At 36.7% G+C, this 26525-nt stretch overlaps 1 protein-coding gene across 1 annotated transcript in view; it reads left to right on the top strand.

Moving 5' to 3' along the window:
* The window catches only part of LOC122401166 (hemicentin-1-like), a 448403-nt gene that overhangs the window by 401559 nt on the left and 20319 nt on the right, over nt 1–26525 (top strand). The window contains exons 4-5 of the mRNA XM_043403128.1: nt 17098–17317; nt 21496–21593. Coding sequence (XP_043259063.1) covers nt 17098–17317; nt 21496–21593 — 318 coding nt within the window. The remainder of the gene's footprint in view (nt 1–17097; nt 17318–21495; nt 21594–26525) is intronic.

Below are 26525 nucleotides of genomic sequence, written 5' to 3'. Positions count from 1 at the left end.
ATATATATATTTGAATTTTAATTTTAAGTAAAAATGCTTAAATATAATTAAGGGACGATAAGACCCTATAGAATTTTAATATCCTAATATCATCTAGTACTACCGATGCTGGGACACCCTGTATGTATGTGCCAACACATTTCAATTTTTTTAAATAAATCGTATGCCAGGAGATTTGCCCCTGCCATAAACAGACTGCCTTTCGCGAATAGTGGAATTTGTTATTTTATGCTTTATAATGATATCGTAAAAGAACATAGGATACCACTTACAAAAATAACGTTGATCTTACAACCTCGTAGAAAAATGATCTTGAGAAAAAGTTCCTTCCAGTGATTTTGTTTTCCTAAATTTTTCATACGACAATAAACAAGGCATACATACATTTATAAATATTCTATTCTAAATATATACATTGTATTATTAGGAAAGTATCTGTTTAATTTCTGGATACACTTGAATATACATAAAAACCTTGTTAGATATATTTTGTCAAACAATCAGCGAACATTTCCAAAAGTAAACATATACAAGGTGTTCGGCTACCTCTGGGAAAAAATTTGAGTAGGAGATTCTAGAAGTCAAAATAAGATGAAAATCAAGAATATATATATTTAAAGTTACATATCGACCGAATAATTTTCCGGCAAAATTAAAAAATTTCAAATCGTTCTGTAAAAATTATTTTTAGTTGTAGGTGTCAATTAGAAGCATTTTTGGTCATTAGATATATCCTCGAAATCTTACGCAGTTTCGAGAAAAAAATTCTTTACCGAAAATATAATGTCTGACCATACATTGATATATTTCCTTGAAATTTCATGGGCACCTTTAAAACATCATAACTTCTGAACGGATTGGAGGATTTTAATGTTTCAAACGGCAAACAATGCGTATTTTAGTCAAGAATATATAGAAATTCTAAGAATATTGCAAAAGTTGTTCCTTAATACCGTAAAGTTAGAAAAACCCCATAAACGTGGTCGAAAATTCAAACGACCCTAACTCCTATAGTAGTGAATATATTTCAATGAAATTTAGTATGAAAGTAAATCTAAACAAAATTTCCGTAGGATGTCAAACAAATTTATTAAAAATGAAAAACGAATTTTTAAGAAAAGTCAACAGGGGGTAGGTGCCTAATTTTCTCGGCGAAAAAAAATTTTCTCAAATCGTTCTAAAAAAATTATTTTTAGTTGTGGGAGCCAATAACAATCATTTTTTGTCAATAGTCATATCCCCAAAATCCTGCGGATTTTCGAGAAAAGAATTCACGTAGGTGACTAAATATTTCGGCGAAAAAAAATGTTTTCAAATCAACCTGGAAAAATTATTTTCGATTGCAGGTGTCAATTACAATCATTTTTGGACAATAGGCATACCCTCAAAATCGTACACAGTTTCGAGAAAAAAATTCGAGTGCCTACATTTTTCGGTGAAAAAAAAAATTCGAATCGTTCTAAAAAAATTATTTTTAGCTAGGGGAGTCAATTATAATCGTTTTTGATCAGTAGACGTACCCTCGAAATCCTATGCACCTGCGAGAAAAAAATTCGTGTAGGTGGACAAATTTTATTAATAATTTTCTTAATAACTTTTTAACGAAGCCTCAGTCAACAAATTGGTATTCTTGACTTTCGTCTTATTTTGGCCTCTAGAGTCTCTCATTAAAATTTTTTCCAGGGTTGGCCGAACACCCTGTATGTCACCGTACTTACATATATCATTGTCTTTATTAATTTGATACAAAGAATGCAACGATTGAAATTAGAGAATCAGAAAAGTTGCTAGTCGCGAAAGGGCGATTCGCCATACAAGGAATGCTAATTGTATCCGATTGAAACTGTAGCGTAACCGAATTTCTGGAATTCGTGGATCGTTCTTCAGTCGGCATAGATCGTGACGGGAACAAAAGAGGCAACACGTGCTTCCGGCAAACAATGTATGGCCAGTTATAAGCAACGAAACAGTCGGTAAATCCATTCTAGCGCGGGCAGAGCTTTCGCCTCGGTGAACAGTCGCCCATGTATTAATTATCTCGTTATACGACACATTCCGTTCCTGCCCGTAATTTATGCAACCTATTTCGACTGTTTCGCACTTGCCACGCTCGTTGGCAACCGTATAATTCCGGCTCGTCGCTCGTCACGCGTTTGCGTTCCTCCAAACATTTTTATACAACGTTTCATTTTTTCCACGCGTGGACGAGCTCGCGAAATTTTGTTACAAAGACTACATTATTGTGTCTGCTATTAAAGCGGGAGGCTCGGTTGCCTGTCAAAGTCACGTTCGTTAAAATTTATGTGCTTATGTAATTACAACTCTGACGTACAGTCGAGTCACAAGATTATTGCCAGGGATAAAAATGTAATAATAATGTCCAAAATAAAAAAGCAATCAAATAGAGCATTTTCTATAATTAGTAAAATTACGATTAAATTAATTATAACCGATTTTTACATTAGGAAATTATCGTCATATTTAAAATACTTTTTTTTATTACCGTACTATTTTTTTTTCATGTAGTTTCCTTGCGTAAAAGTGTGGATATCGTTGTTAGGAGGATTAGCTTGCTCTAGCATTGCTAATTCTAAGCTACAAGTGGTGTCGTTTAAGTATCTCGTACAATTTACCAGAATACCCAAGGAGATTGTAATTATTCGGCAGATGAACGTGCCGTGTAACCGGATAATAATCGATGTTCCCTTTTGATAATGGTAGACACGTGTGCTACTGTATTCAGGTTATGACTAGAGGTGTTCTAATCATAAACGCGATTATGCTTTCTCACGCACACGGTGCGGCTGAAAGTTTGACGATAATTACTTGGTTCGACGAGATCACGGGCTGGATAAACGTGAATACAAATAAGGAGACTAATTAGAGATTATGTAACTATTAACGAACACTTTGCGCAAATAGCATGTTCGCGGTTTGTTATAAGTTTGATCGTATAATAACTGCGTTTACATTTTATCAATGCGTGAATAATAACAGCTGTATCGCAAAACTAGTAAAAGATTGTAAAAACCATACTGTTCCATTTACATGAACGAAATTTATCTTTGAATCTTCTAACTACACCTACGACATCGAATTAGATTTCTCTTGAAACTAATTGGTTCGATACATTCTGTTCTATTTGATGACAGTAGACAAATTATTTATGCGATCTGTTTTAAATACTTCACTTTTCATACGTGGAAGCGTGCAATTTTCAGCATCGTAAATTCGTACATTAACATTGCCCAACGAAGGATAGTACTCTGAATAGGGCACTGTATTATACGCCTTACTGCGACACCATGAGCATACGTTAAGTTATTTTGACACTAAGCAGCTTAAGGAACAGGTAGCCTAGATTACGTCGTCCATACGGCACCGACTTAACTATTCCAGTGGCTATTTGCTTCTAAATTGAAACTTCCGTATTACGCAGTGACATATTATTTCAGATCTTAATCTATGTGCTTCGTACAAAGTTTGTCGGGAATACCGGTGTTACATAGTAAGAACGTTGAAAACACATGCGTGAATAAACGTTAGAATGCAGATGTAGACCAATTAATAATAATTAATCGATTTCACTTTCGAAGCTACTGAAGTTCTAGACAATGAATAGCTATACAATTTGAAATGTTGGTGTTCAGCAAAAATTTTAAAAACTTTCCAAACATTATCAACGTGAAAACAATACGAACGATACTTATAACGTTTAATTATATCCGCTAAAATTATTCATGAGTGCTTCCAGAGTTCCATACAATGCCCATTCATTTTAAACGATTACGTGCATTTCGTCTCTTTCACTATAAACCCGCGTAATAATTCAATTTAAATAATACAGTTTCAATTTCAGATCACACATCTTTTAACAGCGCTTAAATAATTTTGACGTTTTCCTACTTAAAACTTAATTCTTCGTTATGCCGATAATCACATTTCTCACAATTTTCTGATAATTTGTCCGAATTAATATGCCGTGCAAAAAAACAATCAACAAACTTAAGAAACTAGAGCCTTTAGTCTTTAACTGGTTACTTTGAGCCATACAAATTTTGTTTTTTCATCATGCACAGTTGAAGAGATTTTACAAATATATTAGTTTAGAGACAATCTAGAGAGTCTATTTTACACGAGCAGCATCAGGTATATTTGTCTTATGAACCTCGTCTATGTTCAAAAGATTCAAATGTAGAATTAAATAATGCGTTCTTATCAGTACAGGTGGGTGTCAAAAATACGTGCTAGAATTCGCGTTCTTTATATTTGGTCGCCTTTCTCTTACACGGTGCCTGCACTTGACAAATAAGGTTATAAACCACTCACTAGACCATGAGTCAAGTACCTCCACGTATGGGCCATAAGAGTCTGCCAACATTTTATCGTTAACCTCTCGCGCTTACTCCCCCTCCGCTAACATCGTTAAGAAATCCACAACGCGCATCCCTTCCATTACCACTGGCCAATAAGAATTGTTAGAATCACGCAACCACGATCGTTCGCTAACGAAGAACCGACTCCAATCCACTCAATAGTATTTAACTTCACAGAGAATTTCAGTCCACCAATCACCTCGTCAAATGTACCGAAACGAACCTACGTTCTGCTAAGAACACGAAGAGGTGGTCAATTACGTTCCCACCACTTGAATCGATCACGTCTACACAGTTTCACTCGTACGTCTCTAGCAGTTTTAACAATAATACCAGTCGGCTAAAACTTCCACGTTTAATTTACTCTCTCGAGATAATTCTATTAATTCCAACGTGTTATCAGTGTACGATGTATTACAGAACATCGTCGAGTGTAATTAATTCTGGAGTTCTATTTCGTTGAACTTTCCAAATATTATTTTGTCAAAATCTATCAACGTTATCTCTCCAATGTTGACACTAAAATTTGAGTTTCGTTTTCAAGCTTTATTTTAATAAAATAATGTACTTTTTGTTGTTTTATTGAGAAAGCTACAGATCAACTTGTTGACGTTATTTCGTACAACAACACTAATAAACATGATTCGTTGACGCTCCTCGGTTTCGAACGATTCGACAATGTGATACCAAACCATGGAGCCTAGGCGACGACTACTTTATCGAATTTCAGTCCAGTCATTAGCATCTAAACTTAAATGAACTTCCGCAAACTCGTCCGGACTGTTTTCTGGTTCTCCGTCGGGTTACTAAACTGCTCCGGGGGTTTTCTTGGACTCGTCGACGGATTCGCGGGTTTTTCGTCGTGCTTCCGCGAGCCCCATTATCGGCGGAGCGAACAACGGGGTGATTATCATCAGCAACGATTGTTCGCGCTTTCGTCGAAGTTCTCTTGGCGGTCCCACCAGTCGAATAATTCACTTGGCCGCGGTTTGCATTACGCCTCGGCTACCGTCTAAATTCACTTTATCACCTCAAAATTACGGAAACTTAGAAATTCGGACGCTTATTATCCTACAGACGACAGCGCATCCGCGTTGATGGCCCGGGGGTTCGTGAACGTTCGCGGGGAAATATGAGAGTTACGTCTACACCGTATCCTCGCCCACCAAGAGTAATTTCCTTTCCGAATATTGAGAGAAAGAGGATTACTCGCATCGCTGTTTCCATAGTCAATTTGGATTTCTTGATGTATAATTTTCGAGACCTACTCCCCGAGAGTCGGGCGAGATTATTACTACGATATGTCAGATTTTAGGGAACTACCTATTAGAAACCTTCAAACGATTAGTTTTTCTCAGATTTGATAGGCGAACACTTAGTTCGAATAATCCGAAATGTAATTTCCTTCGTCTCCGTCAATGTATCGAGAAGAGAAAAATTGAGTTGATTAAAACGTTTAGGTTCGTTGGAATGCGATCCGACACCGACGAATGACGTCGAGTATGTACTTTTCGTTCCCCTCGCCCACCCCCAATGGGCACTCTTAACCCAGATACCCGGGTAACATTCCAAATTTTACGACGTTAGAAGTGTATATGATATAAACGCCGCGACTGCACCCTTCCACCGTCGTCGAGGGTGGCAAACGTTGGCGTAAGTGCAACGCTTTTGAATCGATCCAGTCGAACGTATTTACTGGCTCGGATCTTCTGTACACCGTGGTTAGATCACGTCAAACTTTTTCCTTCGCGATCTCCATCGATTTTAACGTTTGCAAGTTCTATACCCCCGTTTTCGTAATATCGAATAGTGTTTACAAAGAACGGAAACTTCGCAGATTTATAGAAATCTATCTCACCCTACGAGTCTTATTGAAAGTTAATAAGAACTCTTTACTTTGTGTAAAGCCTTGTGAAACAATTTTTAAAAATATTAATAAATCCAACGTTCCGTTTCTGTTCCCGACACTTTGTATATCCGTTTTCAGGGATTAAAGATCGCGTGATATTTTCTGGAAAACTATGAAATAAACTTTTCCGTGTCTGCATTTCAATAAACAGTGACATTTAATAATACCGCGATAAAGTGAACGATAAATCACCGTTAAATTGATAATCCACGCGTTACTCAGCTTCGAGCTGGCGTTCCATGATTCATTCGCGACAGACTTTAAGACGAATCGTTCGAACTAATTGCTTTCCTGTCCAACGCATCGTTCCATTACTTGCCACTAGTTGTTGATACGTTATCGTATCGAGGATTATTCGTGTAATTTACGCCAGTAACGTGCACCGTGGTCGAAATCGATTATTTGCCACGTTTAACTTCCATCAGTGTCCAACCAACTGTGTTTATGCGCTCGACAGTTGTAACAGAAATTGTGCGCAATTAGACACAAACTGGGAACGATGCGACTTAGTGTCCGCTATAAGAGAATATGGTTAACTCTTATCATTTAAATAACGACGCAGAAAATTTATTTTTAACCATACGTTTCCTTGCTACCAAAATGCAGAGAAAAGAATATGATATTCAAAGTTCATAGAATTTACTTTAAAACATATAAACTGATAAATTTAAACAAGAAGCATTTTCATCATAGATTTTTAAAAATCTGGTCTTCGTTGTGAAAATAAAAATGATTAAAAAATACTCACAGATTTGTTGGAAAGCTCCAAAAATAATAAGTACCGTTTCAATTAGCGAATGTGTCAGCTTTATTTGAATAAATCTGTGAGTCGTGGTGGCTTCAACTGTGGGTAAAGATATACTGAAAAGGTACGAGTGCGCGAAAAGTGGAGTCATTCATAGAAATGACAGTTTGAATTTCTGTCGCGCGTAATTAAGAAAAGTTTAATGGCCAAGGTTAGAAACTTTAGAGTACTGACGCGCGGCTAGCAAAGTGTTACGTTTAATGAGAAGTATGTAGAGAGTCGCCTCTCTTGAATCCTCCATGCAGCTGGAAACTCTGTACATGTCAACATACATCATACATTTGTGTTCTCTTTATAGACGAAATAACTAGCTTTGTTAGTTCAATTTGTTATTTTCAAACGCATATTGATTAATACTCCCATTTAAGCTAACTGAAAATTTCATGAAACTAAATGAAAATAAATAAAAAAAAATTAAGTATACGAATTTCGATATAAGCTAATTCTTTCATACTAATGTTTCTGTGATTGTTGTATGTTAAGACAGCGTAGACATTCAACGAGTGTTTGATAGAGTGCCTTTTGCACGAACTTCCGGCCGAATTGGAAAAATAAAGTTATTCCGTTATACGCATAAATTATGAAAGAAACCTACAGTGTCGTCCACGAAAAGTTTTACGAAATCGGACGGCCAGTCAACGTGTTAATGGTATATTAAAGTTTTAAACGGTGATACATCAAAAAGTTTTACTTCTGTTCTGCTGTTGCTTATTTTGTTTTATTCCATGCAACGTTGCGTATAATCTATAAATCATACATGTGCCACCTGCAGCATCCTTGGCGTATAAAATAGAATTCCTGACAAAGGAAAAATCTATTTTTATATCATCGTTTGTTAGATACAGAAAAGAACCTACGTTAAAATTCACAATTATTTGAGGAGACATTAATTTTAGGTGTACATTCATTTCAATTCCATAAATAATTTGTTCGACCAAAGATTAAATATCATCATTAATCGATTGCTTTAATCCTATTAAAATATAGTCTCGTTTCGTTATTAATTACTGAATCATGTCTAACAGTTACGTTCCCCGTAATTGCTTGCGTTTCCATGTTCATTGTTCATGACTATACTCGCCGATTACACAATAATCATAATTATTAGTCGCGGGCTACAATCGTTAATCATTAATCGAATTACATTTTACACAACTGTGCCTCGCGAGCACGCATAAAATGCGTTTTTGCCGTTTCTGCTATATGAATAGCCATTCACCATCATCGATTACATATTATTGATCAAATGTTGCGAGTAATTATCTTTTGGAAGGGAGAAATTAAGAAATTAAACGGACCCGTGCGCCTCCGTGCTGTCAAAAACAGCCAGGAATTAGGATGGAACGAAGAGCGAGGAAAAGAATCGCCCTTTTGCGTGAAAGCTCGTTTCTAATAAACCCTAATGTCCTGGGAAGATATTAGCATCGCCGGTAATGACACTGAGCGTCGCGACGTCGGGTGTCGCCAGTCGCCACAATGGGGAGACGAAAGAGCAGGCACGCTTTCAGAATTTTTCTTTTTTTTTTTATGAAACGTTAGGTCTGACCCTTTTTCACCGTGAATCTAGAGGTACCCAGGTAAGGTCATAGCGTTGCTCGGAAAGCTTACCTTCCTTCACCTTTTTCTTCCTCTTTTACTCCCTTTTTTCTAACTCGGCGTAAATCTCTTTTCGAGGACGTGGTGAACAGTACCACGCGAAGAGCAGGTTCGTTTTGACGAGGTCTGGTTAGACTTTCGTTTTCCTTTTTCTTTGTTCGCGAAGACGACTTGACTTTCCGTGTCCTACTGGGTGTTCATAAATTCATGATGCAAACTTCGTATGCATACGGCATTCATTACTACGAACGAGGAAAGTATTACCACGTGTCTGTACGGGAAACTAACTACACAAATTATTAGGAGATATTTTCATAACAGAAGAACTCCGACCGGCTAGAATTCCGCTTTCGTGGTCAGTGCTTTATTATCGTTTAAAGGTAAGAAATTTTCTTCGTGAGATAAACTAAAATATTCGTTTGAAAATCAATTGTTTCCGGATTATAAGATATTTCGGTTTTCTTATGGTTTTTAATTTTATTGCCTTTCAGATAGTTTGTCGATCCCTGGTGTAGAATGTAGAAAATAGAAAATAGTAGAAGCACATTAAGTTTCGGTCACATGGGTCATCTGCATATGCAAGGTAAACCGCGTAAATAATTGATCACCCTGATTATTTCCGGTATTATCGAACCGATTCGAATCTGTGTTCCGTGTACACCTTTAACGTTTACGTGTTCGACATTCACTCTGATTAAAATCTTTTATAACGACCAGCGTTATGGTTATTCAGCGTTGAAATTGAAACTCTAAAGAAACTTATTAAGCAAGCCAATAATATTATGTGTCAGATAATTATGACACGTAGTTTCTCCTAATGAAATATTTTGTTCAAGGTTTTTTTAGAGAAATTATACAAAACTCAGCGCATTTAAAACAATTTTTGTTCGATTTTGTTGGACTAATTTGAGAGATTTCTAGCTGCGCGCGAAAGTTGTTGGCTGTTACGCCACGACCCAACGACTCCACAAATCTGTCCCCGAATAGGCTGTTAGTGCAATTAGAACCACGCGAGTGGTTCTTTGCAAATTTCCACGATGAACGGTTCCACCACGATGAGTTCCGCAATTTAACATCACGCAAAATCCCGGGCTTTTAAAGTTTCCAGCATTGTCTATTTCGTATGATTATCAAATTTATTCTGTGAAAAGGACCAGTGGATATTAAGTGCTAACTACCTGGGATTTTGAAAGAATTGAGAGAATTATGTTATTATTTCCCACTGCGTCGTTTATCATTGCCCTCCTACTTAACATTCTGTTGAATTTTTTAAGAATACCTTGACCTTTCTCACGAACAAAGTCCAAAATTTCTTTACTGTCGTTTAAATCTTGTGGAAACTCAGCATAGTGTTAATTATATTTCACATTTTATCTTCAACAGTGTAGTTAACTATGTAAACTACATGTTGTCCTTATATACAAATAAAAATATTTAATTCATTGATTTCTCAGAAGGAGTATAAAATAGTAATGGTCGTTTGAAGGTCCATGTTAAATAAATATCGATGACTCGAAACTTATTTGTGCACTATAATTTGCCTTTTTGCATTAAGTAAAATTGGCTTAATACATTCTTTTTTTATCATCAAAAGTAGACAAGTTGTTCAGGCGACTTGTTTTGGAAGTTTCACCTTCTATAAATAAACATGTCATACGCGTGCATAAATTTGTCTCACGGTATTCACTGAGCTACTATCTTCGTACTCAAAGTAAAAATGGCTTTGCAGCTAGACGGTGTGTAAAATTGCAATAGTATTTTATTTATTTTAAAGTATGTCTAACGTTACTCATCCTACACATTTTCACTTAGAATTTACTTGAACTAATCATAAGTGCCAGTGTCAAGAAATAGAAAAATATTGTAACTTCGAATTAATTTCCTTTAATGTCCCATGTGACCTTTTCTTTTTCAAACTCTAATAGTATTTTAAATCGTTTTCACAAACTGTGATAGTCATCTGCAAGGTTCCTTAGATAAACTTGAGTAGTTTGACAAACATCCTGTCGAATAAAGCTTTATCGAATAACCTTTGAAAATTACTTTGAACAAAATATTACTTCTTCTCTTTTGTTGATAACTGCGCGTATAAATTCTTATTTTTAACTAGATATTGCTTGTTAGTTTACAAAAGGATTTCCCAACAATCGGAGGCCACCAGGAATAGTTTTATCTGGCTATCTCTCTCAATTTCACGCGGCACGGGCGAAGCTTTGCGAACTCCCGTATACGCAGAAGCTTTTTTCGCGACGAGTCCCGCTGGCCGCATTTATTCGTCGCTGCGAGGGCACCTAAATCTTCTGCGAAATATGCACAACAATAGCGACGATGATAAATTCACGAAAAAAACATTAATTAGCGCGAGCGGAAAGAAAAAAATCGTGTAAAATAAAATCACGGCTTGATGCGTTTCGACGGTCCCGTTTGAAATTATTAGATTTTCACTCGAAACCGTTTCAATTTGGAAAACGCACGGAAGCTTCGAAAAAATATTGGCGGTGCGAGGACTTCAATTAAAAAGCAGCGCGAACCGACGTATCCGGGCTCTTGCAACGAGCGTAGATATCGATGAATCACGATGGTATCCTTCTACGCTTCTGTTTTTCAACGGATTTATAAGTTACCGGATTTACAACGTCGACTGTATTTCGACCTATGAAACCACCATTTGTGGTCTTTTTTATGCACGTTATTACTAATTTTATGGTGAAATTTGTCAACCTATAATTCTTCATTCCTTCGAGTATTGAAATATTACCAGTAATACTGTATCTGGATTTAGACTTCAAAACGCGTACTATGGTACTATTATAAATAATTATTGACGATAACGTCGAAAAGATTTAACAGGATTGTTATTTACCGGTTGTAATATTTTAATAAACAGTCCATTAACGCATATTGAAAGTACAAAAATTTTAGATGCGTGTAGTTTTGAAGTTACTCGTGTTTTCTTCATAACTCTGCCGATATTAGAAGCGACCAAGCTTCCCCTTTGAAGTGGTTTTCGTTTTATGTCGATCCCATACTCGATTTTGGAGATATCGCCGTCCAAAGGAACCCGTAATATTTCAAATTCCACTATCCCTTTGCGATAGTCTAGCAACGCGTATTAAAAGTACACAAATTTGACAATCTTTCATATACTCGTAACCGTGTGAGATATTTAACTGTTCCTATTTAAGTAGTCTGTACACATATAGCCATCTGATAATTTTTACAATTATTTTCCTGCTACAAAAACCCGGAAGATTCGCGTTGCATAAATAATAGAAGAAAAAAATAATTACTAATTTATGCGGGACTTGCTGTAAGTAAAACATTGCCTGGGAATATGATATGACTTAAAAAGGCCAGAAAAAAATTAGAAAGGGTTTGCCTCTTCTTACGTTTACCCTTAAAACCAAGAGTCTCTAACCTAGATTCTAAGTTAACGCGGAAAGAGAATTTTCGAAAGAAAGAGAAATAATAATAATGTCGCTATCTATTTTACACAATTCAAAGATAGACATTCCATTAAAAACTTTAAACATACTTGTTCTTTTCTTGACAATCGCTAGTAATCAAAAGAGGATAATAGTTTCTCACATAGTATTCAATATTACTTTTTTCTTTTTTAATAAACGAGGTTTTCATATGAGAACATAAGACTGACATCTTTATTATTATTAGTCAATTATTGTAAAGTTATGATCGCAAATTTTCAATCCTTGTTTTAATCAATGTTTGGTTTGCATTACAAGAATTTTGATGGATCCCCAGATTTATGTCGAAATAAATCGGACACCCTCCAGGATGCACCCTCTCTTCCCGTTGAAGCATTTCCGATGCATCGCGCAACACGGAGCCCGGCGTCGTTAATATGCGCACGTCCTTTCTCGCGTCCGCAGTGTTTCAATCTCTCGTGGGATCCGTAGTTGGAAACGCATGACGTTTGCCACACACGAGAAACCTGGACACGAATGAATACTGACTGCTCTGAAACAAACAGTATTTTTTACTCTAGGTATGTTCTCGTATAAATAATTTTAGGCATATTTTTGTGAAGCCTGCACGTCATTGACCAAGCAATGCCTTCAGTAGGTCCATCAAACCTTTTCGCAGATACACGATAGGCAAATTTAAATGATTGAATTGTTAATTATTTAGTCGTAAAGAACAGCTGAGATGTACGACGTTCTGTTCCATGTCGACAATGTTGAATATAACTTAAAACGAGGAGTTGTTTGATTTATAATCTGTAACGGAGAATAGTGGAGGTTAGAAAATGTAATTTGATCGTTTAACTTGTACAATGCAACCGCGTTGGTTTGAAAGTTTATATGTACAGACCGAACATGTAACGAATGTCACAGGCTAAATGTCAAAGACAAAGCAGAGAAGAGAAAGCAGAAACCTTCCATTTCCGGTCAGAATACAGACATCATTCAAAACACATCTAATGTTTACAAAACACACTCAAGAAGACAAAGCGTGTCATTTAGCTCACATTTCATACATGAACATGGTATTTCTGTTTTGTACATACACGAAAAGTTACTGTTTTTGTTACAAAGTTCAAGGTTAGCTGATTAACATTCGATGTAAATAGGAAATATATAGCAAAGATGAAAGGAGAAAATCTCTAATTTTCACTGTCATAGAACAGTCTAACGCGTATTAAAAATAATTAAACTTTAGACGCGTGCAGTTTGGAAACTACTAGTGTTCTATCAATAACTGAGCCATTGTTGAAAGCAGCAAGGCCTCCCCTTTAAAATGGCTTTTGGTTTATGTCGATCCGACTTTCCGTTTTCGAGATATCGTGATTTATGTGAAGAGGTTATTTTTTTTAAATTCTGTTATGGCTCTTTCCGTGCTAAAACAGGCTACTAACGTGTATTGAAATTACTAAAACTTTAATTACTTGCAGTTTCGAAATTATTAGTATTTTCTCCATTATTGAGCCATCGTTAGCAGCGGTAAACCTTCCTCTTTGAAATGGTTTTTGGGTTTTTGTCGAACCGACTTCCGATTTTCGAGATATCATAATTTATGTAAAAGGTAATTTTTTTAATTCGAATATCTCTGTCTTCGTCTAACGCATCTCTCTATCTATCTATCTCTCTCTCTCTCTCTCTCTCTCTCTCTCTCTCTCTCTCTCTCTCTCTCTCTCTCTCTCTCTCTCTCTCTCTCTCTCTCTCTCTCTCTCTCTCTCTCTCTCTCTCTCACTTGTTCGTGCGTCGTGACGTATTATTTACTACGAGCACGTGCGGTCAACGGCCTTGAACGCGGTCATTGACCGCGCGACATCGACAATGAAATGTAAACAAAGCTTCGACTCCTTGTATCTCCGTAACTAGCCACCGCATCGACTTGAAACTAAAATCGCTATATCTCCGGAACTAATTACGCTATCGACTTGTTCGAACGCTCATTTTAAATGGCATTTCATCCCCTATCCGATGACCATCTCAATTATTCTAATTTATGCTGTCTTCTATGTTTAATTTCACATTTACTTTGACACTGTGCACTTAAAGAAGTTTCAGCAATTCTTAATGATGATACGACTGGTGTGCGATAAAACTGGATCGTAAATAGTTTATTTATTAGCCAATATTTTTTCATAAATAATGGTTTCCTCTGTAATTAACTACAGTATCAATTTGAAACAAAATTACTACTTTTACTCTAAGTGTATACATTTACAGTAAAATTATTGAATATTGTTGTACATATGTTTAATGTCACTCTTCTGGAGTAATTTATCATCCATGATAAACACATTTCAGCGAGTACGAGCTCATTAATCAATAACTGTTCAATATTGTCGGGAAGCTTGTAAATGGTTAAATTTGTCGTTCTATTCTTTCGAATAAATTCTTACCCATTCTTCGGCAAAGAATAAAACAACAACCAAAGGTGGGTCGAAGTGACCCTGTATCCACTGTACGAGGATTAAAGCTGAAAATGTTCGTTTCTCTCATCCACAATGGCAAGCAGACGTGTCGTAAACCCAGGAGTTTCTGAAGGGTAAGATGGAAATTAGTTTTCAACAGTTCTCGGTAGACCGGCCCGTTAAGACAAAGGATTATGGGTCTGGAGGAAATTCCGCATCGCTCCTAAAGTTTCGTCCACCCATCGTTCATAGGCAGGTATCGTTGCGCCGTCTCTCCTGGAAAACCGCGTTCAGGGCGCAATTGAAAGGAAGTCGCAATACCCTCGAAAATACTTGTTAGTTAAATCAGAAACCAGTTAGAGACGCAGTTATCACTGACAGAATACGGAGCAATCAGTCTCTCAGTCAGAGTTTAATTGTCATTTGAGTCATACAAGCGCAATTAGGCTTCCAGTCAGACGGTGGTGCCTATCAGAATACATGTAACCACTTCTGACCTATACATCTATACTGCTCAACTTTTTTCACTGCAGATTTGTTCTATTAGTTACAAAATTCTCGATGTAATCCATCCAAAATACATGAGGTACTCTCTATAGTAGAGTTTTCCTGAATGTAAATACACCGGAAATGCAGTTATAAAAGCACTTATCGAACAACTGATCCTCGTTGTCAACCAATTCCTATTGATACATCGTGTTATCATTTGAAACGATTCGTGTACATGTGTAATACAACGTGTGATAAAATATGTTTGCACCATCGATCACTTGTTTCCCAGGACAGGAGGAAGCGCAGACCTTGATTCAATATGATTGTTTCAGTTTTTTTTACAGTGCAACTATGGACAGGTATTTTTCAAGCTGAAAGGAACCATAGTTAGCATTCATTAAACGTCGACGTTTAAAATAAAATATCAAATAATAATCAATGGTCTGGAGAGAGATCGATGGTCAGAAGCAAGTTTTATTCACGAACGACGAATAAAAATTTTAGATTCATTCGCGAACTAGTTTTTCCTCGCGTGATGTTGATCGTTTATAATTAAAAATGTTATTCGTTAGGTATTTAAAAATAAAGTTCATCCAACTTTATCGACGGTTAGGTCGATAGCAATGGATTACTTCGTTTGAAGCCGGCCGCAGATCGCGCGACGAAATAAATCACATAGTCGCTTGGAAACATTTATTCAACCGGTCACGCGACAAATCCAACGCAATCTTTTTATCGGGCTGCTTTTATTCGATAGTTAACAGTGCCCCATACGCATATCCAGGCCCGCGATTATTCATGTAATCGGGAGTTGTACGCCCGATACGATCAATGGGAATTGTACACGCGGGGTGTAGTTTGATGAAAAATGGAGAAACATCTTGGTAATATTCGATTTTTGCATTGCAACAAAGAATTGCAGAAAACAATCCATATTGATGATCAGTCCATGATTAGACTAATTTTTTCTTCTGTTCGGTCAAAGTCAACGAATTATTCTCCGATAGAAACATTCTCTGGCCACAATAAAACTAATGAAACCTTTCTAGAACCACGAACTCCCTTTCAAAACGGTATTTGAAAATTTATTACATAAGTTGTGGATTATTTATTAATATATATTTTATATATTCGATAAACCCGTAAATAATTATATATTATTAGACTCTTAATATATTTTAATAGATGTATATAGATCTCAGAATTAATAGATTTATATATTTAGTATAACATATTTATTGTATATAATATATATATTAATTTATAATATATTTTTTTTTACAAAGTTTTGTATCTTCCAACGAAATTAAAATACTATAGATTGTTCACGTTAAAACTAACGTCTGACGATAAAAAATAATAATAATTAGTTGACGAGTTGTATACGATCTGTGGAGACCCAGATAGAATTTTTTGTATCATTATTTTGTCGTAAAATCAGCACCATGGAAATTGCTCGTCTCTGCAGTCTTTTGTCCTCTGAGAGTGCATGTAAAGACGATTTGTTCTGGAATACACTTTTCCTAGCCGCTGAAAATGTAAACGAATGGTTTCATCGCTCACATTCAACTTTTTCGTATGCTCAGCTCATGTCGGATTGTACTCCAACTCGGTTACAGTTTTTAGTACATCATGATCAGAGGTATACGGTTTTCCTTCACGAGATGTGTCGTTACGTAACTTATTTCTTGGTGTAAATTTTTAGAACCATTATTCGTCTGTGCATTCTCTCGTTCTATCCTCTTCAAGTATCGTCAGAACTCTGCAAACTGCTTCGCTAACGTTGGTCCAAAGTCTGCTGATATTCTTCACTCGATCACTCAGTGCTTCAATGAACAGTTTTGCAAAATTCATAAAACTATAAAAACAGATATTACGATTAAAAAGTCCTCTAGCAAAGTATTTTAAAAAGCAATGGAATACTGTAAACAAAACATGAGTTGTCATGATGTTGGAATTGAAAAATGTTCTCATTTCTTTCTACGACTTAATGCTTGTTTTTTACATATGCTAATTAAAAAAAAATATTATGTTTCAGAGGCACGAGCCAGAATAAGCGGCCAGTCGGAGAGGTACGTGAAGACCGGAAGTCTTCTTACGCTCACCTGCCAGATGTCCCAAGGACCTCACGATTTGGGCACAGTAGCTTGGTACCGTGGTAATCAGCCAGTGGTAACATCACCGTATTCTGAAAACGATGTCAACGGCAAACCACGAATTACCGTCGAAACTGAGTGGAGCGATGCCCTCACGTCGAAGTATATAAATTATTTATTGTCTCATCAGTAGTTTTCAAACTGTTCGTCGTAAGATATTTTACATTTTTGGAAATCATTTTCTGAGATTTCATTCACTGATTTTCTTTATTAGAAAGGATAAGGGTTCATGTAATCTTTTAATGTAAAATTTAATTCTCTGCAAGATTCATTTCTGCCATTACGCCACAAGTGCGAAGCGGATGGAAGTATGGACATGTTCCAACAATTCATACTTTTCATAACTGCTTCAAACATTCCAGCATCTTGGAAAGACAGACTGAGAAATATTCGAGATAACGGTGTACATACATAGTATGTACTACATACACATTCTCAGGACAATCCGGATAATCGTGTGCATAGGTCTCGAGGAAGCCGACAGATGCCGACTTCGCTCTAACAATGTGAAAAGTCCAAGACACTCGGAACACTAGAATCTCGGTATACAATCGGGATTTTGATTTCGAATTCAAAATCTTGGGAAAATTGTGCTTTTCTATCTTCTAGAAAATGGTGTTAGAGTACTTGGACCTGGAAAATGTACTGTTCACTGGTGTTTTATAAAAATATTTTCCTAATTAAAATTTGGCTCTACCTTCTATTTCAACGCCACGGTTCGTGTTAAAATACCGTAGAAACTAAAGATGAAATATAACTTTTCCACGCACCTAGTACGACCATTGTTCGATTCGTTACTGGCTCAAATTCGTGAATTGGTCAGGAAATTCAATGTACAGCTGCGATTTTCACGTGACGGAGACACGTCGTACGCAGTGGCGGCCACGAGACAACTAATGTAGGTTCTTGAACCGGAGGGGTCCTCGTAAATTCATCGACGCGAAACACCGTCACCATGACAATCGTCAATCACGTCCAAAAACAGATGCAGCCCGTCTGCAATATTCGCGCGACGCACAAACGGCAGGGTTGGCAAGGGTCGGCTAGAAATGCAGAGCATGCCCGATATGTCTTCACGGTGCGCAGACCAACTGACAAAGGACTACTTTGGTGCCTCTCCGCAAACGATCAACCGAATGTTATAGCACGTAGTAGACCCGCCAGGAATCATCTTGCGAGGAAAGCACTACTGCGGCTCGTTGGAAAGTAAACAAGTTGCTTTTGTAAATGAAAAAAGTTACAGGAACTGTTGGAAAATTTAAAGATACGGTGGCAACGGTAAGGAGGAAGAAGGGAAACGGAATTTCGCTTGTTCAGGAAGTTGATCTTCGTAAAACGAACTAGTACTGTCCTTCTTCGCCACTTCGTTAAAGCAAAAGTATAATCTAGAATCGATTTCTGGCTCCTGAAGGGTCCAAATGTGAATGTCTCGACGCAATGTCTACTGTACAGGCTGTTGCGATAAGATGGTCACGTAAATAGAGAAAACAAAGGTAGAAATAGGTTTGTGGGAAAAGTGTTGCTCGAAAAAATGGTTGTACATAAATGTGATACTGCAAATATAATACATACAGGGTGGGGAGGGTTGGTACAGCAAAGAACAACTCTATATGTAAAAATAAATAGATGAAAAAGAATAAATCGACTGTAAAAATTCGAGCCAGACGTCAGCGCAAGTAGAAAAAGTGGTCACTGGTCAGACCCGTCAATCAAATTCAATTAGCTCAAAAACAAAGGCTCGAACGAGAAAATGTTAGTGCAATTAGTTTTTGGTGTAGAATCACCACCTGTCGAATTATTTTAAATTGATCTAATAATATCCAAAAATAATGTGAAAATAATAAGGGTTTTAAATCATATAATTTACAAACAAATCAATTGCACTGAAACCTATATCAGAGTATGACGGTGGCCTACTAGCATCGACCTAATATTAATTTTCATTACTCGACAGTTTATTAAAGGCAGATGAAACTCGTTGGGCGGGTATTAAAATAATTATTTCTCGAGACGATCAATTTATTTGGCAGGAGGAGTGGGTGGGTGTTACCGGAACACCGTTACGCAACTCTTAAACGATCATTATTTGTCCTCAGGGTGCAATACGTTACAACAGCATGCGATGAAACTAACTACTGAAATACGGGAAGTAAATGATTAATCAATAATCCATTGGGAGCAACTTGCCAGAACTTCTTTACGAGCCACAGTGTCGGTCGACTACTAGTGCATCTGACGTCGAATTACTTCTCGTTGCTCCAGAGGATACTCGTTCGAAGGTCATTCGACCAATCGGAATTATTGTTTGGTCAGGGGCCAGCTTCTACTATACCGCGAACATGAAATAAAAATCAAGGCAGTAAATGTTTCACGCGATATACAACGCGACGTAGTTAAACCAGCGTTTCTCAAACTGGGATCCGCAGACACCTGGTAGTCCATGAACTTTCAGAAGAAATAACATTATACTACAGTAGAATCTCTATTATCCATACTATTATACTAGAGAGACGAAAATGTTTCATTAATGTAGATACTAACAAAAAATATTGCATGAATTAATTTTAAAAAAATTCCTTTTCAAATAAAAAAAAAGTTGCTCCAAGGTTACAACATTTTGAACGATATCTAACTTGTTTAAGAATAAAATTTTTCGTGATTTATTTGATCATTTTAGCTCATTTAAAAAACTTTCAGTTATATTTTCTTCAACATATAATGTTCTAAAACAAATACAAAATTAGAGAGTGATGACAAATACAAATTGGGTGTCCTCTACGCGATAAAACACGTTACTCTTCGCATGACAAACGGGGGGTTAAACGCGAAATACAATCTATGGCGTAACGTGAACGCTAACGTCAAAGGTGACAAGCTTGTTGAATGGATGAGATTGAATGATGCGAGATTCTGGATCGTCACCTCTATCCGGAACTTCCGTCATTCCCGAGGTCGGGGCGATCCTGACTCTAGCATTAATCGACAATAGGCTTAAGGACATCAACGGCCTAACACCACAATTTCTCAAGTTGTTACTCTACGACAACGGTCACGGTACGACTCAAATTATGTCAACAACAATAAACATGCCCATCAAAAGAAGCAATGTTCAAACCGAAAACATTTTTACGAAAAAAGGTAAAACAATTTTCTCATGCAACAAATGAACATAAACTTGAATCTCTTAAAAACATTTCGGCCACGGTAAACAACTATAAGTCACATCTTACATTTCTCGACTGTTCGATATCTAAAATAAATTTCAAGCCATTATCGTTTCAAAGGAAATACGAAAACACTTTTCAAGTCTATATTCCCTCTAAGAAAACAATTTATTTTACTCATACACGACATACTGTCCTAGAAACATTATAGTGTGCAGAGTATTATACGTACATGTTACGCAGAAAGAATTGTTTGGGGCCATTATTACGACGGTGAAAGGGATGATGTACAACCCTGCAACCAAGATAATACGATTAGGTGAACATGATCGTTGGATTTATTTCACGACGCTTGTCCGCGACACCCGATACCTTTGCTATTTTTCCCAACATTTGTCTGTTGCTTTTTTACCAAAACTACAGAATGTTGAATGACGTTAGAAAATGGAATTCCGTATATTGTTTATTAATAAAATTATTAATCTCATCGTTGGTTTGAAAAATAAGAATTACTTGCTGCATTATCGAACATGTATCTGGTATAAAAATGAACTTTTTATTTGTGTAAATTTTTTAACCGGTTTACAGATTTTCTACCAATTTTTTCTACTTTAAAACCTTACGTTAGTATAGAAAGGCTAACTTCGTTTATTTCTATTATCATAGCCAAGCTGCAGAAAGTGTCAGATTATATTAAAGCATAAATTAATCAACGAACGGCCACAATTTTATAAAATTTTGCTCGAGAGCTTATCAGATTATATCCAGACATATTTTTACTACTTTTCAGCACGCCACTTAAATATTAATGTAAAAATGATTATACACAATGCTTTGTCCTTTAAATACTTACAACTTTAATCCAGACATTGTTTGTTGATACGTTGAATTTTTATTTTATGTTTTATTTACCAAGAAATGAATAAATAGTCGTTCAGTGCTTATTCGTTGTTCGATATCTTTGTTTGGATAACAATTTTTCTCATCTCTGATCGGTAAAATACATACATTGGTAGTGCTCGTCCAAACAGTTTGAGAACATACTGAAAAGGAATAATATTTTGAGGATACGTTTGAAGTATCTAACGCAAATATCGGTTTTTCGCTGTATTACAGGTTGAACATCACTCATGCGAAGCCAAGCGATTCTGGAAACTACAGTTGCGTACCCACTGTGGCGGATAGTGCCAGCGTCATCGTACACGTTATCAATGGTGAGTTATATATAAAACTTGTATGAAACCATTCCTTCTAATACCGTGTAATTTATATATTCCGATTATTCTAAAGAAGCTAATGTTTATATTGAAGGAACTTGCGTAGTATCACACGTTACTATCATCGTAAGACAACCCTGTTTGCGATTAATCAAAAAATAAAAGACGTAGGTGTAGCTTCTTTTTTTCGAAATATTTCTTGCTGTGAAAAATACACATATTATTCTTTTTGTTCAGATCAACAATGGTGGTAATACTGTATGTCGTAAAAACCTTGCAAAACGTATACAGTGTATCTGCAAAACGCATGGAAAAACCGACCTATTGTGTATGCACGCGATGCGATTTATTCCATGTACGTTGTTGTTTAAGTTTTAGTCGGAAATGCCTGACTGTTCGGAAAGAATTCGGAGAACAGAGAAATGTTTGGAATCTGCTTGTTTCGGATTTTTTGCTCGGTCGACATTCCCCACTGTGTTTAGTGAGCTGTAAAAGGCGGAAGGAACTTTTACCAAAGTGTTCGCGTGAAATTTAAAAGACTCATTTGTGTGCCGCGTAAAAACGAAAATAGCGGACAGAAGTTTTCATTACCGAGCAGGAAAATTCAATTCCGTCGATCGCGTTACAAAGTTTTAGTTAGCGGATTCGATCACTGCGGGTTCCAAAATGGCGCCCAAGGCAGTAAAGCATTTTATGGTCGGACCGACCGTAACCGTTGTTTAGCTAAACGCGAACAAAACTGTGCAACTTTTAGTTGTTTCTTATGAGTCATCGTCCGTGTAAGAATGCAGAGTGCGATAAAGTGTAACAGGGGTTTAAACAGGTACAGCGATTTGACCATTGGTTTAATGCATTTGAAATAGATTACTAGTACTTCAAACTCGAGCTAGTCTTTCTCGACAATAACGTAATACTGTAATTATTTTTTATTTATTTTCTTATGCATTCAATAAATATTCTGAAACACGCGGTTGATAATTAATTTTAAAGTTCGTTAATTGTATACCGTTTGAATGACAAACGCTTGAATAACAAGTTAGCCCTGGGAATCCAAAATGTCCCACACGATTGTTTCTGGCGAAATTCGCATTAAGCGATATTTCCCAGTCCCAGTGAAAACGTCCAAACATATTCGAGGAAAGCGAAGGCAAATCTGAATTTCAACGTCAAGTAGGCAGATATAATTTTCGTTGAATTGTTGTTTCGATGAAAATGTCAATTATTACCAGATTGAGAACAATGACCACTGTAGTTTGATTATGCAATATGGGCAACGGATCGTTTTCAGCGTGTTTCCATTTTCGAATTTACGACCGCCGGTAATAAATGTTTTTAGCATCATTCCGTTTACCGAAATTATCTCGGTCTGTTTCAATTTAATTGCTCGTCGTAAACGTCCCAGCCACTGCATCCACTGATAATTACTTATTAGTTAAACGCTTTCGTAACGTTATTTACAATCTCGACCGGAGTAATTTTCAAGCGATTCGATCGATATGAATATTATCAAATTTTTATGTACATTTTTGTAAATCTATTTTTTATTCGATGTATCACGCGCAATCTGTCAGCGTGTGTCTCTGAAACTGTTCATGTACGTGTGTGTGACGAGCGGATACGTGTCATTATCTGCAGTATGGAATTGATAATGAACTGACAAGCTACGCGCCTTGTCCACCGTTGTCGGTAACGCGTGTCACCACATGTTGCCAACCATGCAATATTAACCCTTTTGCGGTCTTATATCGAGTTGAACTCGCCATCAGATCTTTTGACTACAAAAATCTACTAATTGTATCGTCAGTAATTTTAATACAAAATTGCTAAGACAAGACTAGATAAATTTATGTTTACATTCCACTGTGACATCATTTAACTTTCTCTTCCTCGGGAATAAATTACCATCGTAATGTACGACGCGAAACACGGGAATATTTGTTTGACAAAAATGAATAAATTCGCTAAAATTTCGTTCTCGGCGTCGCGCACAGGATATTCCATGAATAGGAACGCTTTTCATAGCGAACTTTTCATTTTCGTCCGTTTTAATCCATACGTTTTTCAGTACATGTATTCCTTGATTCTCTCATTTCGACTTCCGTCCATCTTCGTGAAACGTCGAGCACTTTGCATCGTACGTCTTTTGGGTGTGTCACTTTTCAGTTAGCGTCTATGCAAATTCGAATTAACGTCGGGAACCACATGGAAATTAGACCGTGGGTCTAATAGGATTTCGCCTGCCAGGAAAACGGATTCTACACGACTCGCTATAAATCTGAGCCAAGCTTACGACATGGACTTCAATATTTTCAAAAAACTTTCCTGGCTGTTAGTCAACGGACAAGGTTCGCATTATATGTATATATAACACAATTTTTCCCCTTTGATGCAAAACTCGATTTACGACACTACGAAGTGTGAACAAACTACACTTATAAATTCCAGAAATCATAATATTAGGTGTACAAATGAATAATCCAATTTTTTCAGCCACATTCAATTTTAAAAGAAAGTAAATTGAATTGTTCAATCAAAGTATTCGCCGTTACTTTCTATAACTTTAAGCCATCTTTCAGGCAGCTGATGAATTCCATCTCGGAAAAATTTTACGTTTTTAGACCCGATAAAGTCGTCAAGCTATTTTCGGATCTCATCCAATGATTGGAAGTGCATATCGGATAAGGCGTGTTGTATCAACCGGAACAGGTGATAATCAGAGGGAGCAATTTCTGCTGAATACGCCAGGTGCTGCAAGACGTCCTAGCCAAGACTCATTATGGTGTCTTTTGTATGGGAAGCAATATGTGGCCTTTTGTGGCGTTGTTATGCAACAATTTCACTGGACGTTCTCCTTTGCCAGTATACGGACGTTTTCGTTCCAATGCTTGACTCAAGCAGATTAATTGACGTTGGTAGCAGTCCGCAGTAACTGTTTCACCCGGTTCCAACAACTCATAATAAACCACCCTTGATATCCCACCAAATGCAGAGAAGAACCTTCTTTCTGAAGCGATTGGGTTTTGCAACCGATGTTGACGCTTCGCCGGGATTTATCCATGACTTTCTGCGTTTCAGATTGTCATAGAGTATCCACTTCTCATCGTCCTTAACGATTTTTCAGAAGAAAGACTTTCAACGCTGCTTATTGAGAAGAGAAAGACACGCTGCCACTCGTTGGTTTTTGTTGGTTGCAGTGAGTTCACGCGGAACCCATTTTCCTTCTTTCTGGATCTTTCCCATCTCACGTAGGCGTTTGGAAATCGTTTGCTGGGTTACTCGTAACTGTTCTGCAAGTTCTTTTTGCGTTTGTGCCGCCTACTCAGCGAGCAGTTGTTCCAAATCATCGTTGCCGCACTTCCGAGGGCCTCCAAGGCGTTGTTTGTCGATTAGACTCAAATTACCGCTTTTAAACCGCATAAACCACAATGCACACACATCATACGATACAACACCTTCACTGAGAAAGGAACGAATCGATTTGCATGCTCTTGTAGCATTTTTCTCTTGTTGGAATTCGTAAAGAATGCAGTATCGGATGTGCGCCTTATCTGTTGCCATTTTCGACTCTACCGAATTGAATACTTTTGAAGGTTATGTTGAGCCTTTCGCTAAACTATCTTTTGTTTTAACTAGCTATATGTCAACACTATATGACCACAAAAAAGCGGGAAAATCTATTGACGTTAAACTTGATTTTATAACTGCTTAAGATAATTTGGATTATTCATTTGTACACCTAATACAAAAATTAATTTTCAAGCCAACATTTATTTGGATGGTTCAATCTTTAACGTAACTTAAAATATTGCAATTGGACTTTCGAAGGAGGTAAAAAAATGTCACCCTTCAGTTTTTCCAAAGTAAACGACACATCGATCGTTCTATTTCAAGATTCAGAATTGGGTAAATTTTATTCACGAAATGAATACAAATTGTATATAGATTCGTAAACTAGCTTTTGCCTGGGGCTTCACTCGCTTGAATGTCAATTTAAAAATTCATTAACACTTCGTTAATCGCGAGGATTACACGTGGCACTCATCCCTATATTTCTCCTCGAAGTTTTGAAGTGTTTTAAGTTAACAACGCTAACATTTATACTAAAACATTCCCTACCGTTTTCCGTAAATAAACGTGTTTAGTAGTCTAACATTTACGTAAGACTTTATGCTAACGTCTTGATGCTATTTAGAACAGGGTCACAAGGGAGATGCTATGTATGTGGAAGGTTTCAAGATAGGGCTACGAGAAAATTCTGTTCTAAATGTGTCGAATAAATATGTGTCGATCGTTTACACAAAGTATTTCAAATTGTTTAAAGATAATGTTTCGTACGATTTATTTTACGAATTCATCTTATTAAAAAATCTATTCCAATTATATTCCCATCAAAATGTTCGAAAAGTAATTAAAGTAAAAAATTGTGTCAAACAAAAAATGAATAACCACTATCCCTCGCATGACAAAATAGATATTTCTCCATCACGCGACTAACGAAGGTCTAATGGACTTTAATTAACGAATGAAACGTAAACGGAAGTTGGCTTGTCGATGAATCTAAAATTTTTATTTGTTATTTGTGAATAAAATTTACACAACTTTGCTCGCGCGCCATTAAAATGTATAGTCGACGGAACAAATATAAAAACTCTAGTAAATCAGTTTCGACAGGCTTAAAAAGTGATGCTCTTGTTGGCTGCGAGCCCCTAATGGGGGTTTCCCAGCAGGATGTTGGTCTCCTGACTACAGGGGTTGTACTGGGGTTTATTTCTACTTTTTATAACGAAACTGATTTTTTTCGTGTCAACAATTTTACAATTTTTACATACTCTGTTCCCTGATCGTAGCTCGAGGAGAAAAGAGACCAATTAAATTTCACTTATGTATCCTTCAGGCTAAGATAGATTAATCCTGAAGGATACAGTGTCT

Source organism: Colletes gigas, unplaced genomic scaffold (genome assembly GCF_013123115.1).
Source record: "Colletes gigas isolate AHSC1104 unplaced genomic scaffold, ASM1312311v1 Colletes_gigas_Sc00022, whole genome shotgun sequence".
NCBI classification, from domain to species: Eukaryota; Metazoa; Arthropoda; class Insecta; order Hymenoptera; family Colletidae; genus Colletes; species Colletes gigas.
This window is presented reverse-complemented; position numbering and strand designations above follow the sequence as displayed.